The sequence below is a fragment of the Schistocerca serialis genome, chromosome 10 (assembly GCF_023864345.2).
Source record: "Schistocerca serialis cubense isolate TAMUIC-IGC-003099 chromosome 10, iqSchSeri2.2, whole genome shotgun sequence".
Classification (NCBI taxonomy): Eukaryota; Metazoa; Arthropoda; class Insecta; order Orthoptera; family Acrididae; genus Schistocerca; species Schistocerca serialis.
In genome coordinates this window covers 243,331,154-243,351,373 of record NC_064647.1, presented here as the reverse complement: position 1 = coordinate 243,351,373, position 20,220 = coordinate 243,331,154, and the positions used below count along the sequence as shown (strand labels likewise).

General features: G+C 38.8%; 1 protein-coding gene across 3 annotated transcripts in view; it reads right to left on the bottom strand.

Moving 5' to 3' along the window:
- The window catches only part of LOC126425119 (mitochondrial 2-oxodicarboxylate carrier-like), an 86,785-nt gene that overhangs the window by 55,513 nt on the left and 11,052 nt on the right, over nt 1–20,220 (bottom strand). For 2 of the 3 annotated variants that reach the window (XM_050088049.1, XM_050088047.1), the window contains exons 2-3: nt 8,068–8,185; nt 458–681 (exon numbers count right to left, since the gene is read on the bottom strand). In XM_050088049.1, coding sequence (XP_049944006.1) covers nt 458–681; nt 8,068–8,113 — 270 coding nt within the window. In that variant the 5' untranslated portion in view covers nt 8,114–8,185. Of the gene's footprint in view, nt 1–457; nt 682–8,067; nt 8,186–19,211; nt 19,273–20,220 lie in introns of those variants that run through there. The other variant, XM_050088048.1, reaches the window with a different exon arrangement.

The window sequence follows — 20,220 nt, the reverse complement described above, 5'->3', positions numbered from 1 at the left end:
CAATAATAATATACCCAGAACTATATTTTGAGGCAGCTTGAACAATATGTCCCAACCATTAATGCTTCAAACATCATCATTAGAAATTGCACAATGCAAAGCAAAGAATGTCGTGCCACCTACTTAAAAATAATCTCCTCATTATACTAAATGTTCCCTTGCTGTACATTTATGAACTGGTTATACAGGGTGTGGTGTGGGAACTTCCTTATTTGAAACATGCACCACACACCAGCCATTACTCATTCTTGTGTGGGGTTGATTTGAAAGGGTGGGACCTAATGTTTTTCTGTAGATCAGTTTAGTAGTTATTATTAACAACAACTTTGGTTGAAGCAAAATTATTATATATACTTCTGAAAGAAAACATACAAAATAAGGGGAATACTTATATAAAACTACAGTGCTGTGACTATACTGTGAAGAGATTACCTCAGAAGCAAATTGAGTGACTCACATTCATTGCTCTCCTCGGAGTCTCAATGAGCACGGGAGGGACAACTCCCTTCCACAGTGAGAGGAAGCTCTCCTGGCGGTAGACAGTCCGAACACAGTTGACAACGCCAGTGTAGTAGTACTGGGCTACGCCCTTGGGCGTGGATCTGGCCACCGGTGAGTGCTGCAGCTGCAAACACGTCTTCACCACGTCAAGGGGGTGCATAACGCATACTTCCATAAATGCTGTAACATTGTGCACGTCCAGGTAAGAGTAATGTGACTGTGTAAAATCTTGAGCAAAGTAAACATGACAAACGGGTAAACTATATACATAAAAAATGACTGACTTGCAGTTTCTTTTTAACCCTCCCCACACTATCCCCCATGGAAGGTGCTATGTTTCCTAAAGCTAGGAAGTGCCTCACTTTCACTTGGGTAGGTGTAATATAACAGCCCTAGATTTTCATATAGGAGTAGCTGATACAGGCTTCTACTAAAGCATGTGATATGCCCTCATTTTTACTAAGTCGTATGTTAACAATTATGTTTCTTCCTGTCATAATACCTTAAAACTGGGCAGTATTGTGAGCAAGGTATTACTTTGTGACAACAGTGTGTTCCAGCTTTTTAAAATTTTTTGTTTTTAAAATTCAGTCTTAATCACACCATGTATGTTACAAGAACATAGGTGACCAGTTTTGGTCATATCACATGACCAACATCAGACCCATGGCATCCTTCGAAGATGGTAGGTGGAGCACACTTCTCAGCTGCTGTGATATCATGTATGTTCTTGTAACATATCTGGTGTGATGAAGACTGAATTTTAAAAACAAAAAAATTAAAAAAATTTTAATCACTGTTCCAAAAATGTTTATTACAATTGTTCCAGCTTTTTATTCTTGTATACTGTAACTCGGGTCAACATTTGACAAATACTTCTGCCACAGTGTGTTTTCAACATTAACCTTTGCTGCAGTGCGTTTCTCCACAATGCTGCTATTAGTGACGCAAGCTACTAACTGAAGGTGAGTTAGTATAAATAAGTGATATGTGCGAACCATTGTGTACGCGCTGAATTTTATGATTTTTCTACAGCCATAGGAAAGCAAAAAAAGTTATTTCTGCAGATTATAGGGGTAACTTTGCGACAGCACACACACCTCCAGAAAGAAGTGTGAAAATTATAGAAAACAAGTCTCATTAAAGAAATTAGGGATGTTTGTGAATAGTTCACTAAAAAGGACAGTTTTATCTTATATTATAACTTTGTTTCTAAATATAACAGAGATGCTCATTATATTGTATTTAAAGTACGAGGTGCATTCAAGTTCTAAGGCCTCCTATTTTTTTTCTCCGGACTGGAAAGAGATAGAAACATGCGCATTGTTTTAAAATGAGGCCGCGTTCATTGTCAATACGTCCCAGAGATGGCAGCACCGTACAACAGATGGAATTTTACCGCCAGCGGCGAGAATGAGAACTGTTTTAAATACTTAAAATGGCGACGTTTTCCTTACTTGAACAGCGTGTAATCATTCGTTTTCTGAATTTGCGTGGAGTGAAACCAATTGAAATTCATCGACAGTTGAAGGAGACATGTGGTGATGGAGTTATGGATGTGTCGAAAGTGCGTTCGTGGGTGCGACAGTTTAATGAAGGCAGAACATCGTGTGACAACAAACCGAAACAACCTCGGGCTCGCACAAGCCGGTCTGACGACATGATCGAGAAAGTGGAGAGAATTGTTTTGGGGGATCACCGAATGACTGTTGAACAGATCGCCTCCAGAGTTGGCATTTCTGTGGGTTCTGTGCACACAATCCTGCATGACGACCTGAAAATGCGAAAAGTGTCATCCAGGTGGGTGCCACGAATGCTGAGGGACGACCACACGGCTGCCCGTGTGGCACGTTGCCAAGCAATGTTGACGCGCAACGACAGCATGAATGGGACTTTCTTTTCATCGGTTGTGACAATGGATGAGACGTGGATGCCATTTTTCAATCCAGAAACAATGCGCCAGTCAGCTCAATGGAAGCACACAGATTCACCGCCACCAAAAAAATTTCGTGTAACCGCCAGTGCTGAAAAAATGATGGTGTCCATGTTCTGAGACAGCGAGGGCATAATCCTTACCCATTGCATTCCAAAGGGCACTACAGTAACAGGTGCACCCTACGAAAATGTTTTGAAGAACAAATTCCTTCCTGCACTGCAACAAAAATGTCCGGGAAGGGCTGCGCGTGTGCTGTTTCACCATGTGAAAAAACCACTGACATATTTGGATTAAAAAAATATAGGAACATTGTCAATGTTTGTAGATGCTTGTGGTACATATTTTACTGTGAAAACAAAAAAGTATTCTGAGTCAGAATAAAATAACTTAGAGGTTTGAAACTTTTCCACCTGTGTAATGAAAAATGTCGTTGCTGATGACTTTGCATTCTGTTGGACCTAATAGAAACTTTCAGTGAGAAAGTTATTAAGAAAACTGTAAAATTAATTTTGGTAACATATGTATTGTATTGTGTCACCCAAGACTGCATTTTATTTACAAGAGACTCCATGTGCGATAGTGCGTGATTAATCGTATGCTGCCGCCAGGACTTTAGTTCCGACAGCTCACCTAAAAGACAGAGAATATTCTCGATCTTCCAATTACCCCTTTTTAATTTGCAGCTATTACAGACCATTCGTCACTGCACCCAGCACCCAAATTGCCGCACCCAGCACCCAAATTGCCAATATATGCCTTAAAGAAGTAACTGTACATATTTTCAGCCCACTATTTCCATTGCAGTAGAGTGAAAGATATTTGTTTGTATGGTTTTGAGAAACCCAAGTTTTACTGAAGAATACTACGAGACAGTTGTCGTCAATACACATTAAGTGCATTCTACATAAAAAGTTCAACCTTGCTGCTCCAATGTGTGTCTCATTAAAAATTTTCGTCTGTCATTACACTTTCTGTGCCAAAAACGAAATAACCGGTGAAGCCAAAGAACAGAATTATTTCACAGAGATCACCCTGTATTTTTCTATCCGTCAGATGCTCTCCTATGCTGCAGTAACCCAGTACATTTCTCCACAGTAAACTTTTTTTTTTAAAAAATCATCAAATTCTGTAGATTTCCATTTTTGTTTGTATCCCTTTCTTGGAGGATCAAAGTACACGCTCACATCTGGAGACTTTGCCGACATCACTGCACTGTTTACACGGAATACAGTCGATTCGGAAATACAACGAGGTTTTACTGTCAGTTTATTAATTTGTGCAAAATTTATATTATTCCTGGCTTCTTTAGTGCCAGCCATAGCAGGGGGGAAAAAAAACTTCAGTATGTTCAACAAAACAATCTTAGTTTATTTTCGAATGTCTTGTCATCCTTTACCAGTTGGACCCTCGCTCCTTCCTTACCTCCACTATAACACACAAGTCAACGCACCTTTCTACAGAACAGAGAAACCACACGCAAACACACAATATCACACGGAAACACTGAAAATGCAGGTGGCGCTGACCTCCATCGTCGCTGTAGCACGTAAATGGCAACAGAGCTGTAAAGTGGACAAATTACAGCAGTTTGTGCCTGGCGCTGTGACAGCACAACCTCGAGATACTTATTTAGGTGACAACTGCTATAGTTCCTGAGAGAATACTGTGAAGGAAACTGTACAGAATGGACATCTGAAGTCATATAGCAGTGCTCACAGCGGCACAGTAAGCTGCAAGTCTCCAGTGGGCCAGACAGCACAGTAACTGAGTGGAGGTGTCTACTGTGGTTTGAGAAGTAATGAATTTGCCTCTGCTCAGACAACATGAGGCGAAGTATCAAGTGGACTGATAGCCTAGTGATGTGTTCGACCACTGTGTGTGGAGGGTGCAGGACAGGCCAGAGTTTGTTCCCTGTTGCTCTCTCGGGTGTGCTTTTCGTTACCACGACTCAGGCTCACTCGTTCAAGTTACGGTGAATGTCAACCGTGATGTTTACTTGTGCATTCCTGGTGAATGAGCATTAAACTTTCTTGTACATCTTCACGATGAGACCGTATGCAGTGCACACCTCTGTCTTCCAACATGACAATGGCTGTGTCCACAGAGCTGCACACACACATTCCCGGTTCAACAAACACCCACTCTGGAACTCTCTCACATCTTGAGTGGCCCTCGAAACCAGTGACAGTCAACATGGTCCCTATCGCCCACTAGAGGGTCTTCCAGCTTTCACAGTGGATGGTATGCAGTAGGCGTTTAAAATAATTTTCATTAGGTATTCATAAAATTCGGGCATGAAATATTTGCTATTTAATTATTGTTATGTTGGTGCATAATTGATAGCGGTTTTGTTTTGCATGTTGGTGTTCTCACTGCTGTGGCTTAATTTATCATTTGCTATTTTTTATTTCTAGTTCACTGTTGCTATCTGAGATTACATCTTGTCACTTTGTCCTTTGGAGATAATGAGCGGAGCTGCGGACACTAGAAAATAGGAGTGCCAAGTGGAGAAATCAGAACATTTCCCATGTATTCTTCTGTTTGCACCATGTATGGTGATAGCACCATTGGACAGGGCATGGCAAGAAAATGGTTTTCTCAGTTTAAGGAGTATCATTTTAACATTAGTGACTCTCCAGTATCAGGAAGGCCTTCGGGGTTTCGTGAAGCTCACTTAAACACATTAATCCACAATGATCCACATCAGTGTAACCGAGAACTGGCAAATGTGATGAACTGTGATCATTCCACCATCGTAAGGCATTTGCACGGAATGTGGAAGTTTCAAAAACCGGGTGTAGGGGTACCGAACGCTCTGAGCCAAAATCACAAAAATCAAAATGTCCCCATTTGTGCATCTCGGCTTGTTCATCATCAACTGGTTCGAGGAAATAGGCTGACCATTCCTATTCTGTATTATTACTGGTGATAAGAAATAGTGTCTTTATGTAACATCAGGAAAAGAAAGGAATGGCTGAGCCCAAAAAACAGCAGCAACTCCCGACACAATGACCTGCATACAACCACAAAAGATCACTATACAGGAGTTGGGTTGCGACGTCATTCTGCACCCACCTTGTTCACCTGATGTGGCACCCTCAGATTTTCACCTTTTCCATTCTCTATCAAACATTCTTCAAGGAACTTCATTTCTGGTTGAAAATAAGTGCCTAACATGCCTCAACAGGTTCTTCACCACAAAACCACACAACTTCCAGTCGTGGAATCATAATGTTACCCCAGCGTTGTAGATTATTGTAAATGGTGAAGAAGAATATATTACTGACAACCAAAGTCTCTATTATGTGTGTGTTATGTGTTTATTAAACTTACGCAAAAAGGTTAGAAACTTTTGCACCAACCCAACATTATAAGCTGTAACTTACTATAGCTCTGTTTTATACATTTCATAAAGTTATTTCCTACTTTATAAGTTGTTAGAAAATTTTACTACCAACAAAGGTATAAAAGTGAGTAGTAGATAAAAAAGGGTTGACTACCCCTGCTCTAAATCCTCAAATCTTAATCTCAAAGGAAATTTCTTGCATTATTTGGAGCAGCAGGTGTATAATGTGTCTGGTGTTACATATAACCCCAGAGGAGTGATGTGTTCCGTAAGCATTCTTATGGAGAAGTGATACTTGGGAATGAAAGCAGTAAAACAAGTCATAGTAGAGAAGAGCACAAATATTGCGCAGATTTTTTATTTCATTTGGACACGTGGAATCATGCCAAGAGATGACGTGTGTCTTCCAGATGGGGCGGTGACTGCAGCACATTCGTGAAAGGAAGTACTTGTGCAGATGTGAATACAGAAGCTCCTAGCATCATCGCTCTACTTCAGAGATGTGTGAATTCCTCACAGAATATAAATATTTTTTACAATAGTTAAGACTGATCAGGCAAATGAAATGTCACTCAAATTCAATCATTCTTTGAACAGACTTCTACGTCTCAGATGTTAAGATTTGACAAAAGTTACACGTTATCCAGTCAATCCATTTACATTTATAGACAAAACAAAGTAAGAAATGCAGTATTAAATTTCCTTACAGTGATAATTACGCACAGAAGAGACAAAGTCCATAACAGCTGCAAACAAGGCGACTGTCGAGCAGTGAAAAGATAACTGAAAAACAATATTAAATCTCAATTAAAGAAGTCATTATCAGTGAAAATGAGCACTACATGCGGCAGTCAAAATCCCCGTAATTTGTTAACTCTACAGGATCTGACGATCAGTGAGTGTCATCAGCTGGATACGGTACACCTGAAGAAACTTGCGGCCTCCACGCTGATTTGAGCCCATTATGAGAGTTAAAGGCAAGGGCCTGATGATTCCTGAAGGTGAGTAATTTTTTGTCTAGTGCGCTTATTTTCAGAGCATAATTATTGTACTCTGTTATTTACTACACTAGCAAAAAAGGAAAAATAAAAAGATAAGGGAGAGTTCTAAAGAATAAAATGCAGTAACATAGACATAAATGTGAGAATCATTTGGTGCAAATTTATGACAAAAGATGACATCGACAGGTGAGGCAATTTCATCAATCAGCTGAAAGGAACGAGGGAAGACCACACAGAAGATGAACCCTGGACAACAAGTAACCTAGTTCATTACATGCAGATAAAAAGAAGAAGCAGCAGCTAAGAACCTAAGCTGCGGTGATAAATAAGCAAGCTACTTCCCTGTTAAAACTCCAACACCAAATATAATAGTAAATAATACAGTTTTACTTAATGTGCATATATAGTATGTGATTTTGGACTGTACAGCAGTGCAAAATTCATTACATAGAGCTGTAACCTCTGACAGCAACTACGGCCTTAACCTGGTTGGACAGAGTGTCCAATTGAGCCCCATGCCAGAGTTCATCAATCATAGTGACTGGTGAGTATCAGTCCCTCGACCAGAAGTTTTCACTGTGTGAGAGATCCAGAGAATGTGTTGGCCAGAGCAACAGACAGCAAAGCAAAGGCGACACCGTATGGCCTCACTTTATCACGTCGAACAATATTGTCACAGAGACCTTGAAGATGAGGCACCAGCCTACACTTTAGAAATAGGTCCAGAAAACCATCAATACAAACTGGAGGTGACCTCTCAAAAAATGTTAACTCGAGCCTGTAGTAAACTTCCATATTTGATTCTTTGCACCAGCGAGATGTGATATCTTTGTGTTACTTTGCTTAGAGCGTGTCTTTGTAGAGTCATGGTCGTGAACAGACACCGGAAATTAGGACTGTGATATGGCTTCATGCTGATGAAGTGTAATTTTATCCTGTGAACTAAATGTGGTCAAAACCACACGTAACAAAGATGTTAACTTTTGTAAATTATTGATTTCAAGAAGAAATACAAATTCACCACTCTTAAAGTTAGACTTTACTTTAAAAGTGGCCCTTTATATCCTGTTTCATCTTCTTCTTCTTCCAAGTCATGCAACAACCAGCTTTCAAATTCTTCAGTGCTGCCTTTCCGCACTGACTCATCGCACTTACATGTGCAATTGAAGTGCAATTGAAGAAATGTTGCTTTAAAACTTAAATTTCATCATTTTGATATTTTTGTATTGTTCGAACTGAGGGGACAGTCAATTACAAATTGAGGAGTCCGTAAGAAAACTTACCTGTAATGCCACCTGCGGCTATCATCATTGCAGTGTTGTCCGACATCTTCAGCTATGGACGTCCCTTCCACTGAGACACACTGAAATGAGCCTCTCTTCAACTGGTCACATGCAATATCTGTCAACAATACAGACGTTACTAGTAGTTATCCTAATGAGCAATGAGTTGTGACCAGAGTAAATGCTAAAATATTGCATCGTGTGCAAATTATCGATTCATTTAGCACAAGCTTCGGGAAAACATAGCGTCTCCAGTTTCACACGGTCGAAAATATACCACCCTCATCTTGGGTAGTGTCACAACAATAAATAATGAACAGCAAGCTGTTAGGTCTAGTAGCAGTGCACCTAAATTAAAACAATGTTTGTTCATCAAAACTGACCAGGGAGAATGTTATGTAAAGTAGATGATTGCACATTTTGCAGAGTGGTGTTCAAGGACCTTGGTATACTTACATTCACTTCCATTACATTTACTTTGTAATGGCATTTGTTGGTAACAATAAAAATCAGTTCAGATTAACTGTGACCCTTAGGGTGTGATCACAGTGTTAAGCTTTTTCCTACGCTCCATGTACAACATGTAGGACGCAGTAGCAGTAGTAGTAATAGCAGTAGTAGCAGTAGCAGCAGTTGTTACATGGATGAAGGTCACAGCGTATTCACTCGTTCGTTTAGTCCCTTCGGGAAGAAAAACCTTCTGCAAAGTGGAACAAGTCATGGTATACATTTACAAAATACAAGGAAATTGTAGAAAGTTAATCTGTGTGCTTCTAGCAGTGAGCTGTCATTTTAGTGTTTATGGCAGCAAAATTTAATCAAGTTAATAGAAATAAAGTGATTACTTTGGAAAAAGCTGTTGTTTCCTCAGTGATACTAAGTAGCTGCACCTTAATATTTACATGGTCATGAGAAAATAGGTAGCTACATCTGTAAAAACTGAGTCCAATCATAGCACACTAGTACCTGTCACACAGCTAACAAGACAACTGGATTCTCAGGTCTATATAATGGCAGAGTTCCAATACCTTCCCACCAGAGTATGAAGAACCCTTCACAAGAAGGTAAAGTCTATGTATAAATTATTTTCGTGTCTTGTACTGTTTGTGTGTAGCTTGCAGCTCTGCATAAACTGAGATTCACTGTCAGTAACAAAACTCGCTGTGGAGTAAATGTGTTGAAAAATGACTGTAAGAATTCAGACATTCTTAAAAAAGATTCTGTAAGGTGTACAGTTGCCTACTCTACCCAGTATTCTGTATGCTCTCTTCTGCTGAACAAACATTTTATTTAATGTAGGTTCACTGCCGTAGAAGATAATTGCATACGACAATAGGAATAAAAATAGTATCCAAACTAATTCATCATTCGTCTTCAGGTCAACACGATGAGAGATGTTTCTAAGGGCATAACAGTCAACTGGCCTTCTTCCTTTGTTTATTCATGTTTTGAATCCACTTTCCCTTGTTAACCATCTAGACCCCAAAAAATTTAATATAGTATGTTTCATTCAACCATTAATGTCTATTTCTAGTCTTGACAGGTTATTATTGCTTGTTTGAACTCGTGTAATATTACTACTTGTGAGTTTAGATCTTGAACCATTACCTGTGATCCATTAGTAACTCTATTTAATAGCTTCCTATCTCTGTTAATTTAAGTCAGTGTAGTTCGTAATAGAACAATCAAAAAAATTATAAACTATTAAACGTTGGTATAAAGGGAAGTGCAAAAGCTGAAAGACACCCGAACAGCAGGGTCGCTTGGTTACCTTGCAGAAGCGGTTAAGCATTCCTCACAACATTCTGTTAAAAACGTTGAACAGATAAACCACAATTCAGATGTGGGACACTGTGTTTTCACCTAAAACAGAGTGTATGCCTGTAACCAAATTATAGACTGTCCTCTCTGGTGTAAACTGTATGTACTCTCCTACATGTAGCATACATCACAAGCACTGAACATAATTTGAATACTGGGGCAACTTTTGAAATTTTCAGTGAACTTCTGAAAACTTTATACTTTACAAACATTATTAAAAATACAACTTAGTGGCCTACTTATCAACTAAAATGTTCTTTTAATAATACAGACAGAAAGTAGTAGTCCATACTTTTGGAATTAGTGAATTCAGAAACTTTTTACACACATCATTGTGTGTGACCACATTCCAATGAAAGACAAATCCTTCAGACAGCTGAGCAACTAGCACATCCCCACATACGTGTCTGAAGCCTTCTTTTTGTCTCAAGGTTTTTGACTGTTCTGTGAAACAGGTAGTCAGTTCTCCTGGATCAAACAAAGTTTGACACATCTGGCTGGATGAATGATCTTGCCTAATAATTTACAACATGCCTTACACTTATCTGGAGTTCCTTCTATGTACCTTTCCAAGCTGCTTTTTTGGCTTATAAGAGCTTAACTTTGTAATACTTTTTACTTTTCAAATAAGCATTGCAAACCATATTCCTCTGCTCAGTACCTCAATTATCATCACTCTTATGTATTTGGTACAGTATGAGCACATTTCTTTAATTTGTGCCAATTCTTTTGCATACCAGTTAACTTTTTTACTTTTATGTTTGCCTGAAAAGCTAACCTCTGCTTCTGCCAGTGAACACACAACTTGACTCATCCCAAGTTCGTGAAGCATCTTCTTCACAACAGACTTTACAGAACATGACGTTTTAGCAAATGGATGATTTACACTAACATAATACAAGATATTGTAACAATAATTCCCATGTAGACTTTGCATCTTTGTTTAGGGTGAGAGAGCAAGCTCTTTAATTATTTGATACAAAAAGCATCCAACAAGTTATGATAAGTCATTAAAAAATCAACTGGATATCCATATACATCCAAAAGAAAATTATGAAGTTTCCTCCTTCGTTGCCCTTATAGCATACTGGATTTCTTGTGTACAGCTACTGAATGTTTCTGTTAGTTGCAAGACAAGTGTCATCATTCTTGTAGAGATATCTTTACTCTTACGTCACATAAGTAACTGTCATCTGAGTTTTTCTTGGCATGATTCCATTTTTCTGTAAGGCATTTTGATGACCAATCCAGTAACCTTCTTTAGGTGTTCTAAACTGCATTGTGGACTCCACCTCGTATTCTCCAATACACACCTCTGTGCTCATGTAAATGTTCAACACACAGTAGTATGCAGCAGTAATGTAATATAATTGAGGAAGAGACGGTTTCATTTCAATATAGCACCCTTTCTGCTAATTTTACTATGTTACATTTAACCTGTTTATACATAAATATCATAAAACAGGACTGTGATAGTTAGGCTAATACTAATCTTCACTCATTTCATATACCCAAAGGCTCTATGCTGTGATGGATGAAAATGTCTTGGGTTTGTGTATCACTGGAAAAAAATAGGGCTATCAAAATGATCAGATACATGCGCCACAAGAAAAATTGGCAACTTCGCAGGTACAGAATGACATATTTTGTGCAATTTCATTCATCAGTGCATCTGGGATTTGATTTTGGGGCAACCTTTCATTTAGGCAAACAGTGTCCATCATATGTGGGTTCCAAAATGGGAATTCCACAATAACAGCAGTTGCAACCTTTGTCCATGAACTGCTAAACAGACTGGATAAAGGAAACAAAGTCACTAGGGTTTCTAGATTTGTCCAAGGCCTTTCATTCTGTGACTCATGCAATTCTATTACCCAAATTAGAAAGTTACAGTATAAGAGGAGTAGCACTTAACTTCTTACAACTGCATCTCCGATATACTGTAGTAAACTGCATTATAAGAATGAAAGTAAAATCCTAATTGTAAAGCCAGCATACAAAACTCTCAGCCGTGGAGTTCCCATGGGAAGTATTCTTGGGCCACTTTCATTTACTGTATATATTAATGACACAACTTGGCCACAAAACTCAAACCCAGTTAATTACGCTGGTGATATGCTATTTATTAACTGGGGCTGTACTGATCAGCTAGCCCTTATAAAGCAATAAAGAGAACTCTGAATTGATCACAGAACCTCTGACAATGAGTAAACTTACAGGACTGTTGTAATTACATTCTTGTTGAATTAAAACCAATCTCATACTTAATCATAATCTACAGTTGGAACATCTGATAAATGTGTCTTTAGGCATTGTGATTGACAAACATCTTAAATGGGAAGAGCATTTACTTACTGAAACATCTCTCAAATATAATAAATTCTCCTGTTCTTAAACAAGTGTATTTTGGATTAATTCACTTGTATTTGCAATACAAGGCTTGAAATTTGGGGTTGGGCATCCACACTCTACATGGGCAGAATATTCAAGCTTCAAAAGAGAGCAGTTAGGATGACTGCCAATATAAGGGATTGCCAGTCCTGTAGGGCCTACTTTAAAAACTATAATTTATTGACTGTGTATTCATTGTAGGTACTTTATATGTAAAAGAGAGTGATGAAGTGAATGTAATTAATACAGGCATTCACGTTTTTCATCGCGGCGAGATCTATTTACGAAATTTCAGTCACCAACTTTCTCTTCCGAACACGAAAATATTTTGTTGAGCCCCAGCTACATAGGTAGGAATGATCATCAAAATAAAATAAGAGAAATCAGAGCTCGAACAGAAAGGTTTAGGTGTTCGTTTTTCCCGTGCACTGTTCGGTAGTGGAGTGGTAGAGAGATAGTATGATTGTGGTTCGTTGAACCCTCTGCCAAACCTCAAAAATTATAATTTATTGACTGTTTATTCATTGTAGGTACTTTATATGTAAAAGAGAGTGAATGTAATTAATACAGCTATTCACAAGTAAAAGAGAGTGATGGACCGAGTGTAATGAATAGACACCCATAATTACCATACATGAACCAGAAGTGATTACCATAGGATACTAATAAAAAAGCTATAGATTACACTCCACTTGAAGCTGGAAGATAATTCTGTACTAGTTTGCCAAATAATATAAAGCAGCTCCATGAAAATCTTTTTAAAGAAAAATTAAAACAGGTCTTAAGTAAAAAATATTTATACTCAATGAAAGATTTCTGGGCTCCATTACAAACAATTCTAGTTTTGTATACCTCAGCATACTAACAGTGGCAAATGCTTATATAATGTATAAATCTGCTGTATACATCCGTTATACGTATGACATGATTTCTTTGTAAATGTACTAAACTGACAATGTCTAAGACTGTAAAGATGTTATCTACATCTACATGATTACTCTGCAATTCACATTTAAGTGCTTGGCAGAGGGTTCAACGAACCACAATCATACAATCTCTCTACCACTCCACTACCGAACAGTGCGCGGGAAAAACGAACACCTAAACCTTTATGTTCGAGCTCTGATTTCTCTTATTTTATTTTGATGATCATTCCTACCTATGTAGGTTGGGCTCAACAAAATATTTTCGCATTGAAATTTCGTAAATAGATCTCGCCGCGACGAAAAACGTCTTTGCTTTAACGACTTCCATCCCAACTCGCGTATCATACCTGCCACACGCTCACCCCTATTACGTGATAATACAAAACGAGCTGCCCTTTTTTCCACCCTTTCGATGTCCTCCGTCAATCCCACCTGGTAAGGATCCCACACCGTGCAGCAATATTCTAACAGAGGACAAACGAGTGTAGTGTAAGCTGTCTCTTTAGTGGACTTGTTGCATCTTCTAAGTGTCCTGCCAATGAAACGCAACCTTTGGCTCGCCTTCCCCACAATATTATCATGTGGTCTTTCCAACCGAAGTTGTTCGTAATTTTAACACCCAGGTACTTAGTTGAACTGACAGCCTTGAGATTGTACTATTTATCGAGTAATCGAATTCCAACAGATTTCTTTTGGAACTCATGTGGATCACCTCACACTTTTCGTTATTTAGCGTCAACTGCCACCTGCCACACCATACAGCAATCTTTTCTAAATCGCTTTGCAACTGATACTGGTCTTCGCATGACCTTACTAGACGGTAAATTACAGCATCATCTGCGAACAACCTAAGAACTGCTCAGATTGTCACCCAGGTCATTTATATAGATCAGGAACAGCAGAGGTCCCAGGACGCTTCCCTGGGGAACACCTGATATCACTTCAGTTTTACTCGATGATTTGCCGTCTGTTACTACGAACTGCGACCTTCCTAACAGGAAATCACGAATCCAGTCGCACAACTGAGATGATACCCCATAGGCCCGCAGCTTGATTAGAAGTCGCTTGTGAGCAACGGTGTCAAAAGCTTTCCGGAAATCTAGAAATACGGAATCAACTTGAGATCCCCTGTCGATAGCGGCCATTACTTCGTGTGAATAAAGAGCTAACTGTGTTGCACAAGAACGATGTTTTCTGGAACCATGCTGATTACGTATCAGTAGATCGTTCCCTTCGAGGTGAGTCATAATGTTTGAATACAGTATACGCTCCAAAACCCTACTTCAAACCGACGTCAATGATATAGATCTGTAGTTCGATGGATTACTCCTAATACTCTTCTAAAACACTGGTGCAACCTGCGCAATTTTCCAATCTGTAGGTACAGATCTATCGGTGAGTGAGCGGTTGTATATGATTGCTAAGTAGGGAGTTATTGTATCAGCGTAATCTGAAAGGAACCTAATCGGTATACAATCTGGACCTGAAGACTTGCCCGTATCAAGCAATTTGAGTTGCTTCGCAACCCCTAAGGTATCCACTTCTAAGAAACTCATGCTAGCGGCTGTTCGTGTTTCAAATTCTGGAATATTCCATTCATCTTCCCTAGTGAAGGAATTCTGGAAAACTGCGATCAATAACTCCGCTTTAGGGGCACAGTCGTCGGTAACAGTACCATCGGCACTGCGCAGTGAAGGTATTGACTGCGTCTTGCCGCTTGCGTACTTTACATACGACCAGAATTTCTTCCGATTTTCTACCAAATTTCAAGACAATGTTTCGCTGTGGAACCTATTAAAGGCATCTGGCAAAAATCCGTGCCAAATTTTGTGCGTCTGTAAATTTTAGCCAATCTTCGGGATTTTGCGTTCTTCTGAACTTCGCATGCTTTTTCCGTTGCCTCTGCAAGTAAATATTATTATTATCATTACATAAAAGAAAGTAATTAAAATTCCTGGACCAAGATTCTGTAGAGGTTGTCCATCAGTGTGTGCCAGACATCAAGCATTTATACTTAGCAATAAAATTGCTGACATTGTTTAATTCTTTGCCTTTTGATAATTATTCTGTTTTTTATTTTCTCATCACTGAATTCTCAGATTGAGGTGTACACACACATTGTCAATTAAATGTTCCAATATGGTTAGGTTAACTCAAACTGCAACATTTTTGGTGAGCCCCAAAGTGATCTTAGGCACCAAGTGACATAATCTCAGTTGACAACAAATATCAATTGATGCAATATGCATAATGTTGCATACCAAACATCGAGTGTAAACAAACTGCTCCGCCTGCACCATGTGCCACCCACATACTACAATGTTTACTTGTTTTTAATGTCAACCACGAGTCTTTCATGCCAGATGTGTGTGCACCATCCATGTATTGAGTGACAGCAACATCAGACCAGACACTGTATGTTGATGTGCCTGTTTCAATTAACTGAGTCACGTTTACATACCACCTTTTTGGCAACAGAATTCAGTTCTACAGTTCATGCAGCTCAAGAGACAATTTGTGCTCGATAACATCACAGCTGATGTAAGCAAATGTAGCTATGTTGTGGCTGCACTATATCAAGATATGGCTTTTGAGGGGCAAGATATTTTGACCTTACCACCAGGCACTGAGTTAAGAATGCCCTGGTCACTTGCCTTTCACAATCTGAAGCAAAGCATCTTGAGAAGTTTGGTAAACAGAGGATATAGGAGACCACACTCCCTCGCAGCCAACTGCCTTCATCGACAAGACTTTGCTGGTACCACAGGCGGTTTTGTTCTCAACTGCAGAAATGCAGTCCTCCATGTGAAATTAAAAACAAGGCGGAAGTCATAACGACAGTGACTGGCTTACCGAAAAGCAGCCGTCAACTGTTTGCCAATGACCTCTACACAAAGCTCCAGCTCTCGGCAGACACAGGTGCATACGTGTCTGCATACCCATCCACTCAACTGCGTCGTCGTAGTAGTGATGACTGTCATCTTGACTGTCAACGGATCTACGATACAGACGTATGGCTGCTTAACACAATCCTGCCCACTGAACCTAGGTATGCGCTGTTAAGTTTGAATGGCAGTTTATTGCAGCACACGTGACATATCTTATACTCACAGCTGATTTTCTGTCATTTTAGATCCTGCTACCAGACCTCCGACATCATCGTCCCCTCGACAGCACTCCCAGTCTGGCCAGTCTGGGGTGTGTACATTGTGTGGACAATACCACACTGGTGACTCTTCTTACGTATAACTTCTTAAACAGTTCCCAGAGATAACCCGACGAATACCTACGCTATTTGGCAGTTTATTATATCCTAACGACACCGAGGCCTCTGACCACGCTTGACTGTGATGCTTGACACCAGAGAAGTTGCAAGTAGCCAAACACAAAATTTCTTTCATGCTTGCACACAGAATTGCAAATATTGTTGGCACTGGGAGAGGGGAGTGAATGTAGTGGTTGTGCATCAACATGTACAGGCGTGCAAGATGTAAAGTGCCTACACTTAGTAGTAATATCACTGACATTGTTTTATTCTCCACTTGTGGCAATTATTCTGTTATTGATTTTCTCATTACTGAATTCTCAAATGCAGTGTACACATATGTATGCAATTAAAGTTGCAATAGAGTTATCTGGAATTGCAACAATTCTTTCCCATTTATGAATGTCCTCAAATGGTCCAATGGACACTATGACCATCAGGGTATCCTGATATGGCTTAGTTTATCACAAACAAAGCACAAGATGTCATCTGCTTACATCTATAGAATGCACAGCAGAGACCTGACCAGTATCGGCAAGTTTAAAAATGTACTTCAATCTCAAACCTGGAATATTGTTTACGAGGAAGATGATGTCAGCAAGAAAACTGACATCGTGTGTTATTATTCCAACATTGCCTTCCCATTAAAATGAGTGAAGGTACAACATTCAGCCAGGGACATTCAAAATGGCTGGATCATAAAGAGTATAAGAATATCATGTACGACTAAGAGGACACACTGTGAACAAAGCATAACTACAGAAGATCCAAATTTCCACAGTTATTTCAAACTGAACAAGAAAGTCATTTGTACAATAATACATAAGACAAAGGACTAGCAAATAAAGCCTACATAAATTATTCAAAGAACAAATGCAAAACTATATGGGATATTGTCAGAAAATTTTTACAAACTGATATCAAACAGGAAACACCAGAATCTCTTCAATGTAATGGTTAATAAGTAACAGACACCAAACTCATTTGTGATACATTTAATAAACATTTTTGTGGGATACCTAGCATCAACAAAAACTTGCCTTCTAAAGTACCTGAGAAATCATATTTTCTAGTGCCTGTAATACTGAAGAAGGTTCTCTTAATTATTACGAATATGAGAAATTCCCTCTCATCTGGCCTTGGTGGTTTACCTACCTACAAAATACAACATGTTGCTAATGAAATAGACAATCATTATGCAATATACTCAGCAGCTACATGATTACCGACATTTTCCCTCAACCACTCAAAACCTCCAAGATAGGGAACATGCACGAGGTCAGCAACTATCAATCTGTAACCCTCATCCTAACTATATCCAAAATAACAGAAAAAATGGTACGTCCTTTCTTGAAAATAACTCCCTGAAATGGCACAGTAGTTTGATGTTTGGAAAAATACATCCATGAAGCTCTCTTTTCAATTACTGACCGGAGAAATGAAAATACAATTCTTCTGGACTTTTTATTGATATTACAGAGTCATCTACATTACTAAGCTGCTAAAATAGGGTATGGTTACTGGGTCCCACTAGCATGTTGTCTACCTAATAGTCTTCACAGGCATCAAAAATATTATACAATTATTTACTGTATTTAAAAATTTAAAATAGTGTCATAATCTAGAATAATGTTATGTGAAGGGTTTAACAAAGCAAGACAAGTATCACAGTTACATTATAAATTCCTTGCAAGTGCGCCAAGAGCTATGTGGGCCTGTCTAAATGGACGGTTGCCAATCTTGGTGTCAAGCATCATCACCTTAAATACCGGCATTTGGACAAATCAGTGGTGGCACAGCACAGCCAGGTAAACAAACACAAGATTTTGTTTGAACAAATGAGAATACTTGCTCATGTTTCGAACTATTAGGACTCTGTGATCAGAGAAGCAGTTGAAATTACATTCTGTGAAAACAACTTCAATAGAGACACCGGCTATGCACCTAATTATGCACAGAAGTGTACACTTGACAAGCAGCGCTAGATAGAGAGCACAAGCAAAATCTATGGACATAGAGCGTGCCACCTCCGCAAGTGTCATCGTGACATAATCCAGCCTCTCAGATAAGTGGACCCCTTTTCTTGTGGATCTTTGGAAGGCAATATAATCTAGCAGGATGGTAGTGGGGTGGGAGTGTTTGAGGGCAGCACAATAGTTCTTGACAGCCTTTCGAGACAAGGAACTTTCTTATGTCTATACATATACTTAGTCCACTACAGTACACATACATCTAAAGGCAGAGATCACTGTATAAAAACTGCTGTAACAAACATGTATGCATATTCTGTCATTTACAGAGAGAGAGTGTGTGTGTGTGTGTGTGTGTGTGTGTGTGTGTGTGTGTGTGTGTGTACATCTTATAGTGGACAAGATTCTATGGATATATAAATTATCTGTGGAGTTCACAAACATACATTTTCTAACAATTTTTACACATAAACATGTTTTGTGGGCTACCTGTAAGAGAGTTTAGGTTATAAATAAGTAAAAATAATGTAACCAGTCACTAAACATGAATCATTCAACTATGATGTATTCTGCGACCTTTACTCCGTCATCAAATGACAGTTTTTGTATTTAGATCAGCAGCATTGCTCCTAGGAAGCCAGCAATGTTGAAATTTCTACACTGTTTTAATTTTATCAATTTGATTTCAAATACTTTTGGCAGTTTAGCAAAAATAAACACTTTAAGAACTGATGGTTACACGTCTATGTGAGAGTATGTATCACCACTCACCAAATAAAGAAATGGAGTCAGACAAGAAGAAATACTCAGTTAGCTGTGAAGCTTCCAAAAGAAATCGTCAATAAGAGAGCTAATGTAAACACGGCCGCTTATTTTCCTGGAACTGTGGCCTGGCTTGACAACAGCATAACAAAAGTAAACAAATTTTTTAGGTTCCGTGTCAGTGAGAGCAAAGAATTTTCTTATGCTCAATGAAGCAGAATCCAGTTCATGCAGATATCCTACATTTGTAGTGGCTAAGTCAGACTTATACACATCTTTTTCTATACATTTAAAACACCGCTTTTGGACGTTATCTGATCACACAGTGATAACAATATGTCACTTTCTGAGAGGTCTGCACTTGTTTCATAGCAGTTTTTACCTGAATCAGTTGTCATGTACAGTTGCAGATAACTAACGAATGTCAAGCCAAACAATTGGCCAAGTACAGAACACTATGGAACCCTTCTCCACAACTATCTTACTCTCATTTCTTACAAGACCAGATAAATTAAAATCTTTCTCTCAATTTATTGAAACTTTTTGCTTACTTTTTGAAGCAGCATCTTCCTAAGTATGTCCATTTTTTTTTTTTTTTTTTTTTTTTACACTGACACACTTTTATTTTTGGATCCTCAGAAAGAATACACTTTCATGATCAATATACTGTCCTGAATGACACAAGATACAATTTAAAGTGAATCAGTTCTTATGGCTAACTGTTGCATCAGAGTTTTCTGTCTCAATAGCTACTTAGCTTAAATCACACAATAACACAACCACGTGGAGATGTCATTCTTAGTCACCCACGCAGTAACTCTTATACAATGTTGAAAGTGAACACTGGTGCCTAAAAATTAAGTTTAATGGGGAGCAGAGAATTATGTCTTAACACAACATGGAAAATATGACTTATAATGCTCGCTTTACAGCCCGAATCATCTACATGAATAGTATGCTGTTGGAAACTGTTTTATTCATTCATTCAATTACCATGTATTTGAAACCCATCATGAAG